The following is a 26489-nucleotide window of genomic DNA, read 5'->3' as shown; positions in this document are numbered from 1 at the left end:
TTATAGATTAAAAGAAGAAAAATGTCTATCGAACAATATACGTAAACATGTTTCATCCCTTACTTTTTATTTTTTGTATGCAAGTTGCCAGAAACACAAGGCCCGAAGGCCACTTCAAGGTGTGGGCTACAATGTAGTTTTGCCAGAGGCCGTTGTCACCTATTCCTAGGGCTGAAACAGGGTTACCCCTTTACAGTCCATACGGATAGAGGCTTTGGTATCATCTGGGCCCAATTTCATAGAGCTGCTAAGCACAAAAATTTGCTTAGCATGAAATTTCTTCCTTGATAAAAACAGGATTACCAACCAAATTTCAGCGTGAATTTCAGGATGAGAAAACAACAGCTGAAATACCAGTAACATATGCAACAAATTGAAATTTGGTTGGTAATCCTGTTTTTACCAAGGAAGAAGTTACATGCTTAGCAAATTTTTGTGCTTAGCAGCTCTATGAAATTGGGCCCCGTCTGAAGCCTACAGGGCCACATGAGTTTGCCAATCCTACCTGCTGCTGTTGCTGTTGTCCAGGTTGCTGCTGCTGATTGGGTTGCTGTTGTCCCTGCTGCTGTATGATACCCACTGGGTAGACACTCCATGGAGCTACACCATACGCATACTGGGGCTGTACTACAGTAGCACCACCTGCAGATGGTAAACAACAAATTAATCTCAGTCAACGCCATCATAAACCATTCATTCATACCACATTTATTTTCATATCACAGAAAGACAAAAATACAGACGTGCACAGACGTTCATAAAAACCTCAGACAGTTTCGCTATTCCTATTGGTAGAGAGCATGTCACGTGGAGGTGTTTAAACGGTTAAAACCAGCTGGAGCTGTTTATAACCGGTTGTTTTTTCGGATACGTTTAGCCCACTAAATCAAGTTTTAATAGTGTAAATCTGTGGACATTGTGTTTTTTTGTCCTACAAAAAGTGCCTAGAACACCTATTGGAATAACAGTTACTGAGAAAGAATATACTAACCAGCAATAGCCAAGTATGGATCCTGGCTGTTGGGTGCCCCAGTGATGATATAGGGGTTGGGTGCAAACGCAGTCGGTGCTAAACCTATAATCAAATCAGAAATCATACATAAAGAAGTTGAGTGGTGTGGGCAATCAGCCTATAGAAGGTGTACATCATTGAGCTGTATCATGCTATGGTCTCAGTTTTAACCTTCAGGTTTACAGTAGGTTAAAGGAACAAGTTGCTTTGGATCGGACGAGTTGGTCTATAAAAAACGTTTGTAACCGTTTGTTGTAAAATGCATATGGTTGGAAAGATCTTGTTAAAGTAGAATACAATGATCCACACAAATGTGCCTCGAAATTGCGTGGTTTTCCCTTTACTTTGCGAACTAACACGGTCGGCCATTTATGGTTTAGATGTCATGTCTAATAATAATAACAACAATATTCTGGATTTCTTCTTTCTAGCCCATTTCACTCCACTGCAGGAGGAAAGCCTCTTCACGATTCTCCATCTCACTCTATCCTGCGCTGTCTGTTGCCAAGCAATGCCCCTGTATGTACTAAGTTCACCTCTCCATCTTCTATTTTGTCGCCCTCTTTTTTATGGACTTATATAGCGCCAAATTACCAAAGGCGCTTATAAGGAGAAAAGAAAGACCAATTGGAGAACAGGTGAGTCTTGAGAGCTTTTGTTGATGGACAGACTAGTCTGAGCTTTTTCAATTGGGACAGGAAGACCATTCCATGGGCGAGAGGCAGCAGTGGAACAAGCTCTCTCACTAGCTAGTTTGGGTGACTTGTTCACTACACAAGGGAGATGGCAACATAGCTTCGAAGGTACTATGGGCAGTCATGGATTTCAAACAGTGAAGAGAGATTACTTGTCTATTTGACATTATTTCCCAAAGAATGTTATTTTGTTCTTCCAACCTTAGGTCACTTAAACGAAAAGGAAACAAGATGGATGCACCACAGCTCTATTTGTGTTTAGAAGAATAAACTCCAATATTACTATCATTTTACATTCAAACGGCTTTGCATGACAATTACTTCACTTTGCAAATGTGCAAAATCAGGTGAGGTTTGTAGAACAACATGTAAATCTCTTTTGAGTAGTGTTAGTTGTGAGAGGAACCCGTGGTTTACAACACCAACACTAATCAAACGAGATTTACACATGCTAATCTAAGGCCCAAGTTTGTCTACTCACCAAGTTGCTGCTGTTGTGCCGCAGCAGCTAGTGCATACTGCTGCTGTTGCTGTGGTGTCAACTGCTGCACAGTGATGGCCTGCTGTGCTGCTTGGCGAGGCTGAAACATCTGTACAGAACCAGGCTATAATGGCATTTGAAAAGACCAATACATTCAGTGAGTTTTAGAATTACACAGTTGCGGAGTTGCAGTTGTAGGTACAGCAATAGGTGAAATTCCACGGGTACTCAAGCTATGTTTGACACAAAATTGGTTACTCACGTTACATTTTGGGACATTGCCGTACTGGGGGTAACCAACCGTTGCTTCGTCCTTCGGATGGGACGTAAAGCCGTTGGTCCCATGTGTTGTGTAATGCATGTAAAAGAACCCAGTGCACTTATCGAAAAGAGAAGGGGTTTGCCCTGGTGTTCCTGGCTGTGGCTGCTGTATACGCCGCAGCACCTTGCAAGGTGCTAACTCATTGGGTCTCTAAATTCATCACTGCAACAACCTATCTTTCTGGAAGTTTGTATATACTCAGCGCCTTGAGTACCTTGTTTGGTAGATACGTGCGCTATCAAAGACTTTAGATATTAGTTTAGTTTGTACTGACCTGTCCCTGTGAGTAGTCTACATAGCTAGGACTATCCATGCTGGGTACCATCTGTTGACCAGAGTAGTCAAACTGCAATGGGTCACCCATGTTACCGCCAGACTCCATTTGTCCAGTGTCAATTTGCAGCTGGCCTGGAACCTGTATTACAACAATAATATTGACATATAGTAAAGGTTTGCGGTAACACCATGTAATGATAAGGGAATCAATGTGTAGTGAAGAGGTTTTCAACTAGTGGTTTATAACCGCGCCGAGGCCTGGACTTGATAATTTTACCGAGACGAAGTCGAAGTAAATTATCAAGACAACCATGTGTAAGTCTCTTAGGGCGAGTGTTGGCTCTGAAAAGAGCCGGTTTGGCCTCGACGTTTCGAACAGTATACTCTGCTGAAGACGAGCAGAGTATACTGTTCAAAACGTCGAGACCAAACCGGCACTTTAACACTCACCCTAAGAGATTTACACATGGTTGTACCCGCAAGTTTACTTTTGATTTATAGTTTCTCCTTCATTTTGGAGAAAGCTTGTCTCTGATGCTAATAATGACATGAATGGTATGTGAAGTCAGGATGGCTCAGTGGTTTTTCTCTATGCCTTTCACCTCCATGGAGAGTGGTTTGACTCGAGGACAGAAGCCTTGCATGTGGATTGGGTTTTTCAGTCCCTATCTGACTGCGTGGGCTTTCCTTACAGGGGTTTTCTTCCGTTTAAAATTGGAAGTTCTTCATTGTCAAAGTTGGTGTGATGTTTCCGTTAGGAAGTTTTTCCATTTAAATCCAGAAAAATAAAATGACTACTGCAGCCATTTCGGTACATTTATACCTGCACTAACACCAGATAAACGAGTTGGTTGGTCTATTACTCAAAACTTTTGTTGAACTAGAAATATAGGCATTACTATTTGAAAACAAATGTCTAAATTGAAGTGGGTCATGCCTAAACGAAACCAGTGCAAAAGTGTTATGTAGGAGGCAATGCAAGATATTTTTTGGAGATAAAGTTTTTGTTTTTGTCCAGGCCAGGTACTTATAGGGGGGCAATGGAGGCAACTGCCCCAATTGCCCTTGGTAATTGCCTTTGTGCCCCTTGAAATGTTCCATAGAGGCACTCTTTACCAAGGAGAAAATGCAATGGTGCCCTTGCCAGCTTGCCAGACTGTGGTGCCCTGTGCTTTTGCTGTGGTGCCCTCAGCAAGGTTCCAATACAAAACTTAAATTTTCCCAATAGAATTGCCCCTTATCAAAAAATATATATTGTGCCCCTTCAAGAGCGAAGCTCAAGGCCTGCACCCTGCCTTTAACTGTATCCCACTAGTTTAAAGGGCGCTATGGTGCACAAGCCACTGAATGTTTTAAGATCATGGGGTGTGTGTGAGTTTCACTGTTCACACTAACATCAACAGCTCAATGGAGCCAGGTCGGATGTCCGCCAGGATAAACCCAATTTCCTCATGTTCCATGTGAAAAGGTGGTTGGGTTTAAGACATGCACCGCCCCTATTCAAACAAACAAAGGCCATCAATGGACCACATACATGTATTGGTGTGGTGTCTTTTGAATCAGGGCTCAAATTCATAGAGCTGCTTAAGTAGGACATATTGCTTGACACATTTCTGCTTAACAGAAATGAGCAGCAGCCCTGATACTTCACGACGGCAACGACGGCAATTGCCGTCGTTGCCCCTACCGATTGCCGCAATGCCCTTCAAAAACCCAATTTTTCACGGCAATGATTGCCGTGCCCTTTTGTCATCATTGCCGCCGTGCCCTTCCTCCCAAAAACAAATTATATTCAACGTTGTCAAAGTTCGAAAATAAGCTAAAAAGTCCCGATGTCTGTGTAAATTTCACGCAGCGAAATAGGCCCGAATTTCACGCACGTAAGGCACAGCAGCAGATTTCAGGCCGGTTAGTTGTTGTTCTTTGCGTGCGACAAAAAAATACTCGCAACATCGAACGCTAGAGGGCGTTTCCGAACAAAGAGATAGCGTGAGATTAAACGCCCTCTAGTGGTAAAATTACGTAAACCAACGCTAAGCGCCTTGAGACAAAGACTCGACGTGCTGTGCATGCTGGGATAGTGGTTTCCCCCATGCTTGGTACATGTGATGTACCATCATGTATAGCATAGTCGTAGCGCACCGCATGCATTTATTCTGTCAACATCGTGTCAAAATGGAGCAGTTACGTGGGAATTTTAGAGTCTCTCTAGTTGTTCTTTATTTGGTTGAGTTAGATGAATGCTTTCTTTTTTCATTGGGTAACAGTTAGAAAATGGAAAAATTTGAAGAACTATTTTTTACAGGCAACTCAGAGTTTTTTTTTTCAAACTGCCGTCGTGCCCATCGCAACTTTTTATGATTGCCGTGATGCCCTTCCAAATTTTTGAAAATTGCCTTGGTGCCCCAAATTTTTACAAAAAGTCAAGGCAAAACTGCCGTGCCCCTTAAAAGCCGAAGTATCAGGGCTGGAGCAGGATACCAGTCACAAGTTGTACATGTGATATGGTACTTTGGCTGGTAACTTTATTCTGGTAATCATAATTTTGTTGTCCTAAACGACGTTTTTGTGCTTAAGCAGCTCAATGAAATAAGGTACAGGGCTCAATTTTTTTTGTTTACCTGCTTTAAGCAGAAAACAGTGCTTAAAATTGGTCTGCTAAGCAAAAGTAAGCAAGCTACCAGTCACAGATTGTACACGGACATGCTGTTTTGGCTGGTAACCTTATTCTGGTAAACATAATTTTGTTGTGCTTAGCTGCTTTTTGTGCTTAAGCAGCTCTATGAAATTTGGTCCAGATATCAAAAGAATTTTATTTTTTTTATAAGAGAGCAGAAATGTTTTTATTTTTTATTTTAGTTATTTCCTTCACTTTTGTCTTCAACCATTAATCATTTTTATTTGAATCTTTCAAAAAAACTGAAAAGTCAGGCAGAAAATTGCACCAGTGGAAAAAAATATGGAGGTTGGCTCCCAACGAACATTGTGTTATTTCCCAGTTGAGAATTGCAGACATTATTTGACAAACTTTCTGATTTCCTGTTTATGCTTCTGGCAACGCTCAACTTCCTGCATTTCAAAAAGTTTGAAAACAACTGCCGAGGGTAATGCTGTGAAGCTGTCAGGCTTGAGTTGAGACGTAACTAGCTTTCAGCTGACGCCCAGCAGCAAAGACAAATGGTGTCACAGAACTGTGTGCTTCGTTTTTTAAGGGGCAGGGGCACCAAGGCATTTTCTCCTTGGTAAAGGGCACCCTATGAGGAAATTGTAAGTTTCTACTCGAGCATTTCAAGGGCACCAAGGTAATGTCTAGGGGGCATGGAAAGTATTAGGCCTGGTGTCAGATCATCAGCACATATATTGTTTCTACAGATTTTCATTTTTTAAATTGTGTTTTTCTCTGTAAAAAAAAAATTGAATTGAATCGAGTTGCGTTGATATGCAACCCTTTTACAAATGGGAGGTCAATATTAATGTGACACTATGCACAACATTAATAACTGTTTAAAATGTATTGTGAATGACTGTTTACATCTTGTTGTATGTATATCAATACAATTAAAAGCATTGTCTGGAACCGTTGTTTGCTAAACAGGAAATCAATTATGACAAGAATTTAGGCAAAACACAGCAGTTTAGGCCATAAACATCAGATCCATCTGATTTTATTCTTTTTTTTTTGCTAACCGCAAAAAATTAAGTAATGAAAAAAAGAAAGAATACTAAACAAAATATACTGGTTCCTGTATCCATTTCTTACAAAAGATCAATGGTTTGACTTTATTTATCCTATGTTTAAGAAATAGCAGTTCATGTGTAATATGACTTGAGCCCTCAGAGAGAGAAACAAAATATTGCATCTTATTTTTCAAAAAAGTGTGCAAATCAATTTATGCACTAAATTAAAATTTTCATTTGTTTTAAATTGCTTCAGATGTTGCCTACTATAGAGCCTTAGGTACAATGTAGAAAGTATGATATGGAATTAATATTGGTTATTGAAATATTGTAGTGAAATCTAGACTAAAGTGGCCAATATGTATTTTCAAAAACTTATGGTCACACATTTTCCAATTATGCCTTCTTATCGTGTCCACACACACTAGATATGGCGTGGTTGAAATGCCATAACTTTGTTATGGACTGAAAGAGTGACCAAGCATTTTAAACTCTAAGCTATGTACAGTTTGCTATGATTTTATACATGGCCAGTGTATTGTGCACAAACTTGCACATCAAGTCTGGTTTATAATGGTTTGAGACATACCTGCTGTTGTTGTTGCTGCTGCTGCTGTTGCTGCTGCTGTTGCTGCTGCTGTTCAATGAACGCCACCTCTTGTTGGCTCAATCCATGGTGTGCAGCTGCCTGTTGGCTGCGACCCTGAGGTTGCTGCTGTTGCTGTTGCTGCTGCTGTTGCTGCTGGTGATACATCGCCCTGTGCTGGTGTGGTTGCTGCTGCTGTTGCTGCGCTGGCTGCTGATGGTGGTGAGACTGGTCCGGCGCCATGTTGGGATTCTGGTGTGCCTGCTGCAGGCGTGGATCCTCATTCTCTGTTGGGGAAGCGTTGCGACTGCCGGGGTTGCGCCTACAGGCAATGAAGCAAGAGACAAAATTACTTTATTGATAAACGGGCAAAAACATCGTCCTCCACGTGGTAGTCCTCAGGAGAAATGGAAAATATGCTCTACACAATACTGGGAGGAAAAGATTGCCGCAAGGAGCGATCAAAACATATGCACAACCCTCAAGACATTTGCTGTAGCCTCTAAGACATCTGCACCACATTAAGATGTCTGCACCAGATTAACGTGGTATAACGTGATGTTATGTTTCATCCAAAGCTAAGGCACATGTGGTTGTGTTCCAGTGTGTTGACTCTTATTATAGGACACATCGGTTTGAAGGAATTAACCTCAATTTAAAGGTTAGGGACTGAACTTGCTTTTCAGATTGTAACCTAGTCAATCATGCCATGTAATCAGCCTGCAGTTCAATTACACTGTTTAATCAACATCTGACAATGTCTTCACATAATCTTCAAACTGTGATCACCAACAAGAAGGATGTCACAGGTGAGGTGAACATGAAGTTTCCTGGAAGCTAACAGGGTAGCTTCCATATACCAATATTGTTTCCTTCCTTTAAAGAGAAGGTCATAGTACAACTGTATATTTAAGCATTCTCAAAAAGCATGGGGATTAGACAGGCACATGTACAAAAACCTGCACAAACTTTCATGTGCAGACGTTTCTTCACTAATGCCACAATTTTGTTGTTGTTAGTTTTAAAAATTGTTAACCAAGTTTTATTAAATCGATGGATTTAACATGTTTAAGAGGAAAATCAATGGATTTATGAGGAAAACTTAACGTCAAAAACTCCAGCAAAAAAATGTATGTTGCCATGGAATGTAAATCAGGTAAGACTAGTAGCTTCTTAAGGTAAGATTTGAATTATGGACCCCTAGGATACCTAGGACTAAATATCTGTGTACACAAATAGGTTTACGTGTAAACGCTGCGTCGCCTAAAATGTGCACTTTACTAAATATCGCACAGTGACATTGCCCACCAAATGACGCATCCAAGATTATTTTGATGATGACCTCAGGTGAATTGGGTCAATAGGACTATAACTGACCCCAATGAATTTTTCCAATCCCAGTGATTTAGGACTGCATCCCATTTAACACAATGCCAGACCAGACAAATGTTATCATCATCGGCAATCCCCGCGGTGAACAAGTATGATCATCAACCAAGTTTACACTGACAATAGATTTGAACGAGGTCTTAAAATGAAAGAAAACCAAATATGATAAGTGCGGGTTCCTTCCAAAGAGTGGATGAAAATGCCTGGGCCCAATTTCATAGAGCTTCTTAAACAGATAATATTGCTTTAAAGAATGTTTTGCTTAGCAGAAAGAGCAGGATACCACTCACAAAATGTACATGTCACATAGCAATTTGTCTGGTAACCTTATTCTGGTAAGCACAATGCTTAAAGACCCTGGACACTATTGGTAATTGTCAAAGACCAGTCTTCTTACTTGGTGTACCTCAACATATGCAAAAAATAACAAACCTGAGAAAATTTGAACTCAATTGGTTGTCGAGGTTGAGAGATAATAATGAAAGAAAAAAACACCTTTGTCACACAAAGTTGTGTGCTTTGAGATGCTTGATTTTGAGAACTCAAATTTTAAATCTGAGGTCTCGAAATCAAGTTCTTGGAAACTTACTTCTTTCTCGAAAACTACATTACTTCAGAGGGAGCCATTTCTCACCATGTTTTATACTATCAACAGCTCCCCATTACTCGTTATCAAGTAAGGTTTTATGCTAACAATTATTTTGAGTAATTAACAATAGTGTCCACTGCAGTTATGCAGCTCTATGAAACTGGGCCCATGGCTTAAGGGTATGCTTACAGGTATGCAGCCTCCTCCTCCTTGTGGGGCATACTGTTAGTCTCTACTCCTTTCTTATCTTCTCCTTCTCCTTCGAATGGGGAGGGCGTCTTGCTCTTCTTGGTGCCATTCTTACCCACTGATGGGTCAGCATCGCCTCCTGGGCCTGGTCCCGGCTATCAACATAACCAGACACAACAGAAATGGTTACACTAGGATCACACAAACTAACTATTGGGAAACAATAGAACGTATTGAATAACCCTTGTTTTGCTATGAAAGCCGCCATCTTGTAGGGCAAACCGTATGCACGTCCAAACGCTTCCATCAATGAAGCAAGCAGCATTCCTGGTTTGATTTCTATGGTACATGCTCACACATGCCCACTCACAAGCGCACAGATACCATGTTGTAAGGCAGATATTTGAACAGTGACGTCATATTCAATACAGTCTATACTGGTGGTGCCATATAGACCAACTATTTAAAATGAAACGTGATCAAATGGCTCTATTGTAAAATAAGTGCATCACAAAACTGTTGTTGAGCCCCTCATTAAGTGGCCAGCCACATGACTAAACAAAAACAGCTATGAATTTAGCAATAGAACTTGTTTTAAACTATGAAACTTAAAAACATGGATGCAGGTTTAAGCCAAGGAAAAAGGCATAATTTCATTAAGCCTGTAAGAACAAAACCTTGATTAGCACAAACAACTTTTGCGTCGCAAACATAGGATACCAGCCAGAATACTATACAGTTACCTTTGCTGCGATTAGTACCCGTCATTTCTCGCTTAGCCTAGAAATTGCAAAGCAGAATTTTCTGCTTAACAGCTTCATGACATTAGGCCTAGGTAGTGACAGTTAATGCTGAACACTTTTGTATGTTGTGTAATAAACTTTGAACACATTCAACACATACTACAATAAGCTTGGGCGATACCACGATTTTATCGAATATTACTAATTTGGAAACGATTTCGATATTGGATCGATTTGGTTTTAATTGAAATATCAATATATCGCGATATATCGCGATGTCGATTAAGTATCGCAATATCGATTAAGTATCGCAATATCGCGATGTATTTCCTAGCTGAGACATCTTGCACCAAATAGGTTTGGAGTCAAACCAGAAGAATAGGTCATTAGAACACCTCTCTTATGCTATGACTGTCTCTTCTACAACTTTCACTGGGTGTTTGAAGACTGATGATGTCAAATTTAATTAATCGCGATTATATCGAATATCGCGCTATATTGTCGGCGATATATCGTGATTAAAATAAATCGATATCGCCCAAGCTTATACTACAAGAACACTTACAAATCCAGTTGTTTTCATGCGGTGGTTAAGTTTGCCCTCCATGTCTGCCTTGCCCTGTGGTGATGTGGCTAGGACGTACTCAGCCATGCTTAGACCTAGACCACCGGTATCTGAGCGTGGAGACAGCACAGCATTCTCCTGGCCCTGGTAGGTTGATGGTGAGAGACGTCGCTGCACCATGATGGGCTGAGACACTGCATGATCTACAGGTAGTTGGAAAATGTGCATCAATTATTGATCAAGTTTCACGATAACTCATGTATTAATGACTTTTAGAATGTTAATTTACAATCAATGTGAATCACATTGATACTACTTCAAAATGTATCAAATTTGAAATTGGCATAAATTGGAACAGAAGTGTCAGACCCTAGTTAGTCAAATTCTGGTAATGAGTTAGGTCTGTCTGTGAAACTGTGAACAAACAAGATGAGCATGCTACAAATGGACCCTGTCTATGTGCACACGTACATGCAAATGACTCCTGAATGCACCATGTGTAGTACATTGCAAGATGGGATGGTCCCCCGAACATTTTGAGCATGTTCAAAGTTCTGGATGCTCAATGTTCTGGAGCATCAAACCCGTTCAAGCCCATCCATTAAGTTCATTAACAAACGTAACAAGTTGCTACAGCCTCCATTCCGTTTACGCACAGTTTAAGCCCGTTCGGCTACATTTTTCAGAACGTAGTGAGAACGAGCTTGGTGTGATGGGGCTTTTAGGACAACTTCAATGCACAATGATACAGGGATTCAGCCATTGCCGTCAATAAGATTGTTAGATTTGCGCGTTAGATTTGAATATTGTCTGGTACAATGACATGCTTGATCACAAGTTAACACTTGCATTTGAATTCCTCAGACTATTGAGACAGTTGCTATGTCACATGAGTAGGGGCAAGCTTTTGTGTAATTACTTAAGAGGCTGTGAGCACACATGCACAATTCTGAATGAATGTGTATGGTACAATGGTACAAGGGTTCGCTTACCTGGAGGTTGCTATACAAAGGCTTGCCCTGAACCATTTGACATAGCAACTGTCTCTATATGCCTCTCTTAATATTTATGCATGGGGTACGTCACAATTCTAACCCAAAACGAGGCAATAGGCACAGCCACTGCAAGTGCGCCTATAGCCTCATTTTGGGTAAGAATTATGACGTCATGCATGAATATTAAGAGAGGCGAATAGTCTGAGGAATTCAAATGTAAGCGGTACATTTTGACTAGGCAAGTCATGGTACCAGACATTATTCAAATCTCTGCCTAAGTTGGTGCACTTTAAATAAGTTGAACCTACCTGATGCTGCTGGGGGTACACCCCATGTTGGGTTCCCTGGGCCTGGCCACTGATTTAGGAAGACGTCGCCTTTACCACCGTCCTCCGTGTCCCAGAACTTCTTCGCCGATACGTCAAACTGTGGAATGAGAGGAAAGTATACAGAGAATGAGTTATAATAATAATAGGGTTTCTCATGAAGGAATCCATATGTAAGCTCAGACGACGGAAAGGTTTCCAGACACCTGGGAAGAGAAACCATGAAGTGAAATTGTTTCTATGCAAACTAGGAGAAAAAAAAAGCACAAGTAGAGAATGTACATATATTTTTGTGAAGGAATGTGAGGTTAAAAATGGTTAGACATTGAAAAACTCATAATAGCCTTGTGTGTACTCAATTAAGGCATTCAATGTGACTTTGAAAATACTCAAAATGTTTCACAAAACAATTTTTTTTCATTACATAGCCCCACCACCACTACCAGTCCAGCTTTCTCCTGAAGAGCCAGCTCTCCCACAAAAGAGATTTACACATGGTTGTACCCACAAGTTAATTATTTATTATAGTTTTTCCTAACACATAAATTAATTGCAGTTCCAACAAAGTGACTACAGGCAAACATTCTATGTGAGAAAATGTTGCTTGTTTAAGTTGAACTAATTTTTTAACTGCTGTTTCTAGACTGCTCACAATAATATTGTTTCATTTTTGAAGACAAAAATTAAGCCGCTTCTTCATTTATCTCTCTGTTTTCATCTTTAAAACTGTTTTAATTAGTAATTAATTCCTAAACACATACGTTACTTCACGAAAAAGAAAAATCAATGCATACATTTCGTGAAAAACGGTAACCTTAAAAAGGTCCGACAATGGTCGCTTTGTGACAACGCACAAGTTGCACCATTCGAGTTTGGCACAAATAATTGGATAAAGATACATCACTTTGTTTCGTGGAAACACAAAATGTCAAATCTAATGAAACATCTGTCATGCTAAGGAGTGTATTTAATGTTAACTGTAATCAGAACATTAATAATTTGTACACAAAAATATTAGCAAAATTTTCTTATTTTTTACTTAATTTTTTATATAGCATACATCATGTACATGTAGGTCACTTTGTGGGACCACCAAATACATTGTATTGAGGCTTCACAAAGCAACGTTCAGGCCTGATACTTCACAGAGGCAACGAAGGCGGTTGCCTCCAGAAATTTACAATTTCCTCATCGGGTGCCCTTTAACATGGACAAAATGCCTTGGTGCCCTTGCCCTTTTGAAAAAAGAAGCACATAGGCCAGGCATGAACGTTGCAATAAATATTAAAATCTCTTTGGGAAATTGAAGCAGAGGGCATGGCATGACAAAGAAACATGGACACACTGCATTTCATGCGGAAGGGTGTAATTTAAAACCATCCTCGCAGTACAGTGTTTCCTTAAAATGAAATGCCAACCTTATAAGGGGTGTTGCCGAATCAATAAAGCAAATCCACTCATATCGAACTCATTCATGTCGCCGTATGCAGAGACATGTATGCTCCTTATTTACTGCCAAAAAGCAAAACCTTTCATGTAAGGTTTTTTTTCTGTGCAATTGCAAAAGTGAAGTGCACTTCTAGTTGCAGGGCACTGCACATTGTTAACCTGCAGCATGTCTGAATTAGTTTGGGTGTGATTATACAAAGCTATCAAGTTTATTTGCCACAGTTTCAAGCCTTTGTAATGTCTAGTCCATTAATACATGGTACCTTCTACTTGAAATGTTACTAAATTATCACACCCCCCCCAAAAAAAAAAAAACTATCTATTATCAATTGGTATTCTCAAAATTGGAAAAGTATAAATAAATGTACATGTTGTACCATCATTTTCATTTGATGAGCTTTTATTTTCCAATGCTGAATAAAATAATAATTTTATTTATTTATGAATTTTTATTTGTGAATTTAAAAGAAAAACATAACGTCCGATTCCTCTGTTGGCTTTATTTTTCTCCTGCCAATGTATATTAAAATAATTCAGGTTTAAAATGTTGTTGTAACCCTCCCCGGGGTTAAGGGGTGTGTTCCAAGTTAGAATAAAAAAACAAATGACATGAAATGAATTATAAAAAGGATTTCAAAACATGCATGCATGTACACAATGTCCATGTTATTGTAATACTCTCAACTGCCACACAGCTATTTTCTTGATTGATGCTCTCTTGTAGAAATTCAACCAAAAAGTACCACACCACTTAAAAGATAATCACTCAGCTGAATTAAATAAATTATTAAAATCACAAGGTTTGGAGTGAAATATAATTTGCGTTGTGTTTGAGCAGTTGATGATTGCGTATTGGATGGACCTTCACCCTAACCCATTGTATCCAAGGCCATATCTAGTCAAACAGCTGTCTAAATTAAGTTGAGCAGTTTAACACAACATTTGTTATTTGTTTTCAACTAGGAAAACAAAGGAGACGAACACACGTACCTATTATTTATGCTGGTATAAACATACGTTGTCTTTAACGACTCATTGGTATTCTGTTTAGAAATTAATTTGGTTTTAGGAAATAATTCATCAATTGAAGCTGACAGACAGTCTGGTTCTTTCAAAGACTGCATTTAAATAATGACACTGCACTACATCAAATGTTCTCAACCATACATTCATTGTACAGTACACGTATTTGTAGATACCAGTTTCACTATTAAAATTTTGCGTACAGCACACAAAAAACAGCACAAAATCCCTGTTTTTTACAGGTAAATTTCAGTTGAAATTGTATCTGATCCAACAGATGTACATGTTCAGTATGTAGAAGCATTTCTGAATTCACTAAAGAAGCTTTTAAATGTTATATTTTCCTCATGTACAAATAATTTATAACAACACAAAAACCTGGCTTGGTTGAAAACATCCTACACTCAATCTACCATAAAGCTATTCATGTTCAACCTTGACTTTATAAGGTCATGCCTACATGCATGTAACGACCACAAGAAAATGCAAACAGAATATTACACTTCTACCATACATGGGGTCGTTATCTGTAAATGCACAACCAGTAATTGACAAATGTTTTTTTTTTTAAATATTTTTTGCACTTCTTTCAAGAAAACAGCATATATTATAGTGTTTAATGTATGCATGGTGTTTTGTGTCAAATCTTCAAAAAAAATACACTTGAGCTTCAGGCTGCATTGTATTTGTGTGACCCTTGAACTCACGACCCTTGACCTCTATATCCCTGTGGTTACATCCAGCCAGGTCACATCTTCCCAAACCACAACTAGTTCAAGTCCTTCAAGACAAGGAATTTATGTACCATCTGTGACTGTCAAGTTTGATTCCCTACTGCATGGAAAACCAATCAGATTAAACATGAAGAATGAACAATGTTGTGTTTGAGAAAAGAAGTTTTCAGATTGAACTCCTCATAACAACCCAGATCATTCACAGCCATATGGAAGATTTCAATTCTTGAGAGAATATTTTTAAAAGGGCAAATGTTTGTTATTTTGATGAGCAAACCCTCAAGACATACAAGTACTATGTATGTATGCATTTTTTTAGAATGGTAACTGCTTGTCATCATCTGGTGAAAGGCATACATGTAAATAAAATGAATTGGTAATTTTGGGTTGAAAAGGCAAATATATCATCTTAAAATAATGAAACAAATCTTAGAACCTACATACACAAAACTCATCATTCAGAAAAAGAATGCACAGAATGAGCCAATGGGCAACCTTCTATTAACCTTCAGCCGAGGGTACCCTATTCAAATGCCATCAAGTGCATAATGTCTAAACTGAAACCTATTATTTCCTGTTTAAGCACTTATTAAAACATTTAAAAAACACCAACAAAAAACAACAATTGCTTCCTGTCAGAGATTTTATGGGAAGTTGCTCGGAAAATGTACAGGAAAAACCGGTTATTTACACAGAATTGTAACTCCACTTAGTGTTACCGCAACAGAATAAATGTTGTCAACAAGAAATATGTTTTTTTTTCACCACATCAATCAAAAATTTAACTGAGCACTTCTCTGAATTGACAAGTCCTTAAATTCGGAAGAACTCTTCATTGAAGTACATTGTACTACGTACATGTTGTATGACTTAAACTACATACCACTCTCAGTATGTACCATGTACATTGCATGTAACTCAGTCCAAACTCCACTAAACTCCAAAAGAAAATTAAGGATTTTGAAAACCATTTATAATGTCATCAATCAGTTGGCAATTTCACATCAACATTATACAGCTTAAATTGAACCTTTCAACGATACATGTATTGAAAATATTCAATTTATGACAGTAAACTGGCAGGTATAGCTTCATTTAAATCTCAGCTTTGTTGAAATTTTCTTCGTTACTTTCTAAAACAAAATTAATTTTGCAATAACACAAGTCCCGTAAATTGGTACCTAACACACCAGTGAAAGCAAAATTACAACGAAAATCAAAACAACACAAATTTTCTCCTACCTTCATATTATACATGTGTGTGGCGCGACGCTAAAAATGATTATCTATCAAAAATCCCATATCATCCACACGCAGCGCACACAAAAGGATCCGAGGGTTAAAAATAAACTCAGTGACTAACAATTCTCCCGGCTGAATCATCAGCGCTATAACCCCCTGGTTTAAGTGTACCGAACACATCATCCAAGAACGACCGACGACCAACGGACGAGAAGTGAGGGGCAAATGGCCTGGCTAGAATCCCAGCACAAAGACCTGAGTAAATTGATGCTACAGGCTTATGGTGCTTGGGCTGAGAGTTTGTCAGCCACCAGAGACAATGGGTTGAGAGAGTCTGTTGAAAAAAAGGGGGGGGGGTGGTCTGGTGAGGACGACGACATCTTCAAAACATGTGGGTGGATTTGTAATGAAGATGTCTATAATTACTGATGCATCGTGAATCATGCCATTGGATGTGGATATTTGCTGTATACACATCTGAGGCTATTGGTGCTACATTGTATATTAATAATTGATGATGGATGGTCCATGGTTGTTCAGCATTAATCAGATGCTGCCATCCAAACAATGCATCCAGAATGAACCGTCTTGGTTTGGTGTATTGCTCAAATAAATGCAGAGTATTATTCAAACTCTGTACAGTTCACATTAATGTCATTGTCCATTGATTCATGTGAACATGTACAAATTTACAAACATCCCACTAGAGAAGTTGGTATACATAGACCTTTTAGCAAATAGTGTGCAAGTGCTAACTGTTGAATGACGTGCATGCTAGTAACTAGATTGCTAGCTAGACCAGCATGCACCTCAATCCATGCCGAACGAGCGGGTACCAAGTATTTGCGATAAGGTCTGTGTAGATCCCACATGTAGACTACTGAACTCAGCGGCCAGAGGCCAACACTAATCATTAGTTTAATCTCAGTTCGCAACAATTGCCACATGTGTACTACTACACACATGAATGCAGAAACGAATACCAACTGTGGTTTACATTCGTACATCATACTATATGTAAATCTGAATTTCACTGTTCAGAAGCAAACCTGAATAATTTATTTAATTTATGAACTGATGATTTTTAACCTTGGAAAACCCTTTGGTTGTACTCCACAACAGGAGCACAGAGTAAACCTCTCCTATACGCTGAAGAATAGCACCGGCTGACTGAACATGTACGAATGATGGACTGGGCCTAATTTCAAAGAGCTGCTTCAGCAGAAAATATCGCTTCACAATGTTCTGCTAAGCACAAATGAGCAGGATACCACTCATAAATGTTTCACAAGACATGGTATTTGGCTGGTAACCTTAATATGGTGCATGTAAGCATAATTTTGTTGTGCTTAGCTACTTTAGCAGCTCTATGAACATAGAGCTGCTTAAGCAGAAACTATTGATTAACAATTTCCTAATAAGCAAAAATGAGCAGGATACCGGTGATAAATTGCAGGCATTACATCGCAGTTTGGCTGGTAACCTTATTCTGGTAAGCATAATTTTGTTGTGCTCAGCTACTTTTGTGCTTAAGCAGCTCTATGAAATTGGGCCCTGGTGTATGTTCCTTTTTGAAAATGAAATTCAATATATTTCATGTTGTAATTTTCAAAGGTGTACTGCGCTGTACTGATGACAAACTCTGAGTCATGCTTTTTCTCTGTCTCCTTGAAGATGGATGGTAGCCAAGCCCTAGACAGCTCGTTATTCATCTCTCTTCTACAAAGCTAGCATTTCTATGTATTTATTTATTCCTCACTTTTACCTCATGATTACTGACCATATTGAATTGGCATGAAATGGGAGATGAGGCTGAAGTCAGACTGACTAGAGCGGGGGGGTGGATGAACGAAGAGGAAAGTGCACGAAGACTGAAGCAGGAGGGATTTGTAGCGAGTCGGATGGGATGGGAATAATGAGACATGAGATGGGTTGGGAGATAGAGGATGAAACAGACATTGCATGGGGAGGGGGAAGCAAATTTTTGTTTCTTTACATCAAAATTGCCAGTGTCGCAGTGCTTTTCAACGGGGATTTTTTTTTCTCTAAATCGATTCAAAAAAGTGAATCCTTAAAATCAGGAATTTTTTTGAGGATGACAATTCTATACTACAGGGGAAAAAATGGGGGGGGGGAGGTGGGAGGTTCTTACAAGCAAGGCATGGGAAATGAGATGGGATGATGAGGACAATAGGAAATCAAATCAAAAGGACTGCCCGATGATGTGAGATTCAAGGAGGTATGTAGGTATGACTTAATGATGAGAATAGACCAAGGGGTAATATTGAGCAGGAAGAATTGCTGGAAAGGTGAGCATTGTCACGAGCAGTGTCATAGAGCTGCTTAACAACAAAATGTTGCTTACGCTTACCGGATTAAGGTTACCAGCCAAACTACCTTGTCACATGTACAAATTTGGGACGGGAATCCTCCTCGTTTCTGCTTAGCAGACAATTTAAAGCAATGTTTTCTGCTCTATAAAATTGACAGCTCTATAAAATTGGGCCCTGGAAATTTCAATTGCCTCCATGCCCCCCTGGTCATCGCCTTGGTGCCCTTGAAATTCTCCAGTAAAATTTTACAATTTCCTCATAGGGTGCCCTTTACCAAGGAGAAAATGCCTGTGGTGCCCTTTTCCTTTCAAAAACGAAGCATACAAATGTACAGGCCTAAGAACTTCTAATAAAGTGCAATAAGATGGGGTTACGAGGATACCATAGGAATAAGAAATGAGAAGGAATGAACTACATGTAGGGGTTTAATATTGAGGAGGGAGGGTACGAGCTAAGAGTTCACAAGAAGGTGGAGCGAGGAATGACGTCTTAGACTATGGGATTATAGGAAGTGGTAGCAAGAAGGTGGTCAAGAGTAAAGCAATTACGCAAGTGCTAAGAGATAAGGATGATACAACAGAGATCTGAGTAAAGGGTTCAATGGTGTTGGGGTTGGGCTGAGGAAAGACTATCAGGGTTAAAGGCAGTGGACACTATTGGTAATTACTCAAAATATTTATTAGCATAAAACCTTTCTTGGTGAAGAGTAATGGGGAGAGGTTGATGGTATAAAACATTGTGAGAAACGTCTCCCTCGGAAGTGCCATAGTTTTCGAGAAAGAAGTAATTTTCCACGAATTTGATTTTGAGACCTCAGGTTTAGAACTTGAGGTCTCAAAATCAACCATCTAAACGCACACAACTTCGTGTGACAAGGGTGTTTTTTCTTTTATTATTATCTCTCAAGTCCGATGACCGATTGAGCTCAAATTTTCACAGGTTTGTTATTTTATGCATATGTTGAGATACACCAACTGTAAAGGCTAGTCTTTGACAATTACCAATAGTGTCCACTGGCTTTAAAACAACAGAGCGTAGTTGTGTGAATACCGATGGCCAGAGATGCCTGTGATGTTGAAATGATTGCTCTGCGCCTCTACTTCACGGAGTCAACGAAGGCGATTGCCTCTGTTGCCCCTGGCCATAGCCTTGGTGCCCTTGAAATGCTCCAGTAAAAAAAATTACAATTTTCTCATAGGGCGCCCTTTACAAGGGAGAAAATGCCTTGGTGCCCTTGCCCTTTCAAAAAAGAAGCATACATGAAATGTTTTCATTTTTACAGTTCGAATTGTACAACGCACAATCATTACAAGGTGGCAATTATTTTAGCAGGGCGGCCAATTCTTTAGCAGGGCGGTCTTAAACCCCGCCCTCCCAAAACCCTGTGTTAAGAACATTGCATGGGACACACAAGGTAGTCACAAAATTTCAAAAAAAGTTACAGGCTTTTAGACTTATAGTAACCCAAAATTAGCAATAATTGCAGCAAATCTGGGAAAAAATTGGAAAGAAGCTGATTTCAACTGATAATGGTAGGTATGGGTGTCAGTTACCACCAAAAAAAAGTAAGGACCAATTAGGGTTGGGGAAATCGTTTCCCCGGGGGGTAATTAAAACCCGGGGGTTAATTACCCAAAATTTACCCAAAGTATGTTGTGTTTGGTATCAAATGAAAGGAAATTTAATTTTAAACCCAGTATGTGATGTTCATTTTGTCATTTTATCATCCTGTGAAAAGTTACACTTGATTTAAGATGAGGTGCTTGCTAACACAGGATCAACAAGGTCATTAAAACACATTCTAATGTTAAAACCTTAAAACTATTATTTTACATTACTTTGTGTTGATCAAAGTGTACCACACTGTTTGAGGGTTCAAATTAACTTGGTTCAAGACATTTTAAGTGGATACTACCGGTACTGACAAGCCAAATATGACAGAAAGCTCATTAAAGACCCTTTTTACACACATTTTGGTCCAAACGGCTTGAATGGCAGTTTCCTCTACATCGCTCAGTTATTCAGTGTCTGTAACATCAAAATGTCCGCAGCACACCCTACATGCAAACACACATGACATGCCAGCTTTGATGCTGGTACATTTCATGGTTTGGTACTGCATCTCCCCTTCCTTGCAGTTGCAGCAAATTGTTGTTAAAAGATTTCTGGGGTGATACTCCGACAAGCGTCTTGAGTCCCAATTTACACAATTTATTGTTGGTATCAAACTTCCAGCCTCTTCAAAGGGGCTCAAAGAGAGGTTTTGAGATACTTCAACATCACAACTTGGATGTTTTCACGAAGGGAGTGTTGTGCTGTTGCATTTGGTGTTGGTGGTAAACGATCAGGATCTATTTTTTCCTTGGCAGCTTGCTTTTGGCAACCTTGTCAGGACGTAATGTGGTCAGTGCATGTCAATGCATTGTTACATAGCTAACTTCGAAGAACGTCCCACTAGTATCATGAAGGCACCTCCATGGTAGTATGCGGTAGTTAACATCCGGAGGCAGTTAGAGAAGCTGGAGAGAGAGTTTAAAGTGGATGAAGACATTTTTTGCATGGCTTTTCTAAGAAAATAAATCATTTTGAGGATCTTCAGAGTTGTTGCTGGCCAGATCGGTTCCGTGAAGGAAGAACCACAGCAGGTATGCCGACAGTTGGAGTGGACCAGACAACCCCTACCCAAGAAAGCACTCCCCTCGTAACCCGACATCTCAACATCGATAGGATAGAGGCGTCTGAAGATAAAAGTCAGAAAGATTTGAAGATCTTGATAGCTTTCTCAAAAGCATGTGACACCAGGGACGTCAGTCAAAAATCCCTTCACTGTAAAAAAAGAAGCTAGGGTGCCTGTTCAATCACCGTAAACTTTACGTGGAAGTTTTGTAAATTGTGCCTTGAAGGGGTAGTTTACAAAACCTCCACAGTAAAATTTACGGTGCTTTACCTGGCAGCATAGGGCGCCAGGTAAAGAACCGTAAATTTTACGGTTTTTTTTGTACAGTGTCAGAAGCAAGCTCGTGCCACAACAGCGACCCAAGATGCCCCAACAGACACACTAGCAGCTCAAGGGCCACCATACCGGTAAATCAAATGGGCGGTTTACTGAAGAAGGAGTTTCGCATTATCAGCCAGTATGGTGAATCGGGTCACAATGAAACCTTGTTCCAGCATCTCAAAATTGCTGAGGGTAGAGAGATACATGTTGTTGGTTTAGCCGAGCAGAAGACGAACACGCAAGTTGTGAGAGTGCAAGAGGTGAGTGCCATCAAGACCAACCTGATGAAGCAGCTCAATCAAACTCAAGCTTGCTTGGCTGCTCTCAAAGCTTCCACCTTAACCAAAACAGCAGAGAGGCCCAAATGCTCCAAAAACACTGCCCTCTCATGAATGGGGCTGTAACGACAAGCCAGTAAATGACCTGAATATGACCACTGCTTCACCTGTGGTAGCTCTAAGCACTTCAGGAGAGGCTGCAAACAGCGACAACCACCCCAGCAGGCAGGAGACGGCAACGTGGCGAACGGAGGGGATGAGTAGCCGTCCTGACACCCAATCAATCTCAAGAAGTCCAATGTCCTCAAAACCAACCCAATTAACCAAAACATCTATACACTCATGTGATGTCTCAGAGAGTGCTGCCCTCATGGCAATGTCAGCTCAGCAACTACCACAAGGTTCGAAACTGACCAACTTAGTTGGCCCGAAGTGCACCATTCGGTGTAATCTAGGAAGAAGACCAACCTAAGTCCTAGGCTTTGTGGGCTACTGGTGACCAGGTTTCCCTAAAAGTGTCTACATCATGGCTTATAACCAGAACATGTTCAACCAGTGACTGATTTGCTAGAGAACAGTACTCTGATGATAACGGCAGCAAATAATTCAACTCTTCCTTATGATGGCTTTGTTGAGATAGAATTTCAGCTACCAACAGAATGCCATCGCCCCTGTTGGTTCCAGTGTTGGTAACAAGGGACCCATTCTTACCCAAATCACGGCTCCAACGTTCTGGAAGAGTTGTTACAAGATCCCAAGTAAACGTTTTTTTGAAGCTTTGCATGGTGTGAAGAATAAGGATGATAGTTAACTTGCAGGTTTAACAACACTTGTTAAGTTTCAAGTTAAATTTATATTTATTTGAAACCAAACACAACATACTATTAAAGGTTCCAAAAGCAAGCAGCCAAGGGAAAAATAGATCCTGATCGCCTACCACCAGCACCAAATGCTACACAGCACAACACTCCCTTCGTGTTCACCTCCAAGTTAGGGTATGGCAGTATCTCAAAACCTCCATAGTTGGGCCCCTTGAAAGAGGCTGCATGTGGAGTGTGCTGTGGACATTGCTCCAATGGAGCCGATATTACAGACACTGAAAAATGAGCAATGTATAGGAACTTTGCTATTCAAGCCGTGGTGGCCCTTTAATGTGTTTAGGGTCTTAATGAGCTTTCTGTAACGTTTGGCTTGTCAGTACCAGTAGTATCCACTTAAAATGTCTTGAACCAAGTTAATTTGAACCCTCAAACAGTGTGGTACACTTTGATAGATACAAAGTAATGTAAAATAATAGTTTTAAGGTTTTTACATTAGAATGTGTGTAATGACCTTGTTGATCCTGTGTTAGCAAGCACCTAATCTTAAATCAAGTGTAACTTTTCACAGGATGATAAAATGACAAAATGAACATCACATACTTGGTTTAAAATTAAATTTCCTTTCATTTGATACCAAACACAACATACTTTGGGTAAATTTGGGGGTAATTAACCCCCAGGTTTTAATTACCCCCCTGGGAAACGAATTCCCCAACCCCAATTGGTCCTTACTTTTTTTTGGTGGTAACTGACACCCATACCTACCATTATCAGTTGAAATTAGCTTCTTTCCAATTTTTTCCCAGATGAATCCTAATATAGGGATACTATTAGTTAATTTAACTTTTTTGTGTGCTACAAAAAAGCACAAGGAAGAACCATTGAGCACTTGAGGGCACTTTTAGACTGATGCGATAAAATGAGAGCAACTGCCCTCTGTTGGTGAAATTTACCAGTGCATTACGCTGAACACAACAATGTCGTCGCTGCTGCGCATGTGAAAGCTGTTAGCAGAATTGTCCAGAGCAGTTCCCCATTTAGCGTGTTTACGAAAAACTTTACAAGGTGTAGACTTTATTTTACTAAAATGATTTAAGTTAGGAGACCCTGGATGAACGAAAAAGATTATTTGACAGTACAATGTATTTATAAGATTTGCTCTTGCTTTGATTGTTTGCCTTTTGAATGTTCAAAGTCGAAGCGCTGTGATCAAACGCAATGTTTAATCACAGGCTCAGTCAAAAAATTTTCGTGAAAAACTCTTTTTAATTCACTCAAAAAATTACACAAGATTTAATTTATTTTAAAAACTTGCCACGTCATGGCACACACCAATGGATGGGGAATGGAGTTACAATCAGCACCTTGACGGACATGGGTGGGTGACGCTCGTGGACTCCTACACACTTCAACAGATTTGTGGAATATTTTATTCGTTGATGCATAGAAAAGAACAAATTATGCACTTACATGCAACTAGAACACACTCAAACAGATTGTTCGTTCACATTCGTGAACTACTTGATTCAATGACACATAGAAAAATCACATGTCAAGCTTTCACATCTACATGTAGGTTTGTACACGATGGATGCATCAATAGTGCTTCAAAACGTAGGGCAAGTTAGCGCCTTAGTCTATAGCCTCTTTAATGTTCACCATGGCATTGATCCTGATGGCATCCGGTTTGATGAATTACTAAGCAATGCTTACCTCTCTACCGTCATTCCCCATGTGGAGGGCCTGGAACATGGTGTTCATCTTACCCACCTCACCCGATCGCACCTGCAAAAAGCACACAACAAAATACAAAATTACAACTCGCTCATCAGATGTGTCTGTGATCTACATTGCTTGTTCCATTTACTACAGGCCCGTATGCTTCGTTTTTGAAAGGGCAAAGGCACCAAGACATTTTCTTCTTGCACCCTATGAGAAAATTGTAAATTTCTACTGGAGCATTTCAAGGGCACCAAGGCAATAAATAACCAGGGGGAAGGAGGCAATAGACCGCTCCATTAAGCTCCACCCCATTGCGTATTGACCAATCACAACGCAAAGGTCCTACAAATAAGGTCCGACATGCGTGCGCGTACATGCTTGGCGTGTGGCAGAGTTGTGCAGAAAGGCATTGTAGAGGCTCACATGTTCTTGCTCACACGTGCGTCGTGGATAATGGATTGGTCTATTGCCTTCGTTGCCACCTTGAAGTATCAGGCCTGTGTGAACATATTGTATGGGCGCCTTAACTACTTGTACTTTAACCCTTGCTATAGACTCTTCCTCAACCTATCAGAAACCCTCCTCTTGAATTTATAAGCTTCTGACTGGCACCACCGAGCAAAGATATTGACATAATAGCACGCACATCATACACATCAAATACTCTCCGTCACTATGGTCCTCGTCTTTGGAATTTGGTTGACTAGACTATCAAAACCTCATCCTCTGTGGCTTGTGGCTAGGTTCAAAATATCTTATAAAAAGTTCCTTATTTCCCAGTATGTGACATAGTTTCTATACCTATATTCTCATTGTAAATTTTGCTTACTTTGTCAGTCATTTTCTCCAGTAGTTTGTTCGTATGTATGTATGTCTGTCCGTCTGTTTGTCTGACGGTCTGTCTGTCTGTCTGTCTGTCTGTTTGTTTCGCCTAAGCATTTACCTTTAGTTTATCTATTTTGTTATGTAAAGGCAAGCTGCTACAAGCTACCTGGCTTATTTTGGGCCTTATTTTTTCTATCATTTATATATACCTGTATGTATTACTATAATATTGTGGAAATGTTTTGTGGAAATAAATGTATATTGAATGGAATAGGAACACCGCCACATTGAGTAGGGCTATAAAGCTCAGTAGGTAGAGTGCCGGCACGTTAATCCAGACGTTATTGGTTCCAGTTCCACTCTAGTAAATTTTGTCTTTGTTCAACCCCAAATCATTTACAAATTTACCCAGACAGTTTCCCTTGTGGTTTATTAGTTGATATTCATGTATTTAATTCATACCCAGCATCCATACTGATAGAGTCAACCTTGCCTCATAATAGGCAATGGTGAGTTTTGTATCCATTCAAACCAGGCCAAACCTTGGCACACATTTTGAAGGAAGCATGTCATGTTTCTCACTGGGGTTGGCTAATGTATGCGCAAGCAAGGGTCAGCTACTAATAGATATTTGGCTGAAACGCAGTAATCAATTCAAACAAAATAGCAAGAAATAATAAAAACGGATGCATACATTTAAAAAATTTCAATGAATGGGCTTAAATTGTTCCTAAAGCATCTGCCTTGGATCGGACGAGTTGGTCTATAAAAAGCGTTTGTAACCATTTTTTATAAAATGCATATGGTCAGAAAGATGCTTTAAAAGTAGAATACAATATCGACACAAGTTTGCCTCGAATGCGTGGTTTTCCTTTTACTGTGCGAACTAACACAATCGGCCATTTATGGGAGTCAAAAATTTGACTCCCGTAAATGGCCGACCGTGTTAGTCGACAAGGAAAAAGGAAACCGTGCAATTTCGAGGCATGTTTGTGTGGATCATTGTATTCTACTTTTACAACATCTTTCTACCCATAGGCATTTTATAACAAACGGTTACAAATGCTTTTCAAAGACCAACTCTACTGATCCTAGGCAACGTGTTCCTTTAAACTAAAGCATTATTTACTATCGTACAACTTTAATTTGCCCTGAATGCCAGTTTAGGACAAACAAATCAAAACCCATAACACAATGAATCTATTTTTCTACATACTG

General features: G+C 39.7%; 1 protein-coding gene across 3 annotated transcripts in view; it reads right to left on the bottom strand.

Moving 5' to 3' along the window:
* LOC139949449 (pumilio homolog 1-like) overlaps nt 1-26489 on the bottom strand; it is a 59775-nt gene that overhangs the window by 20067 nt on the left and 13219 nt on the right. For all 3 annotated transcript variants that reach the window (XM_071947785.1, XM_071947787.1, XM_071947786.1), the window contains exons 3-11: nt 24438-24509; nt 11829-11946; nt 10526-10728; nt 9218-9372; nt 7054-7372; nt 2785-2925; nt 2189-2312; nt 992-1075; nt 506-642 (exon numbers count right to left, since the gene is read on the bottom strand). In XM_071947785.1, coding sequence (XP_071803886.1) covers nt 506-642; nt 992-1075; nt 2189-2312; nt 2785-2925; nt 7054-7372; nt 9218-9372; nt 10526-10728; nt 11829-11946; nt 24438-24509 — 1353 coding nt within the window. The remainder of the gene's footprint in view (nt 1-505; nt 643-991; nt 1076-2188; nt 2313-2784; nt 2926-7053; nt 7373-9217; nt 9373-10525; nt 10729-11828; nt 11947-24437; nt 24510-26489) is intronic.

Source organism: Asterias amurensis, chromosome 17, assembly GCF_032118995.1.
Source record: "Asterias amurensis chromosome 17, ASM3211899v1".
Classification (NCBI taxonomy): Eukaryota; Metazoa; Echinodermata; class Asteroidea; order Forcipulatida; family Asteriidae; genus Asterias; species Asterias amurensis.
Note: the sequence above shows the minus strand (reverse complement) of the source record. Positions and strands in the feature narration are given on the sequence as shown.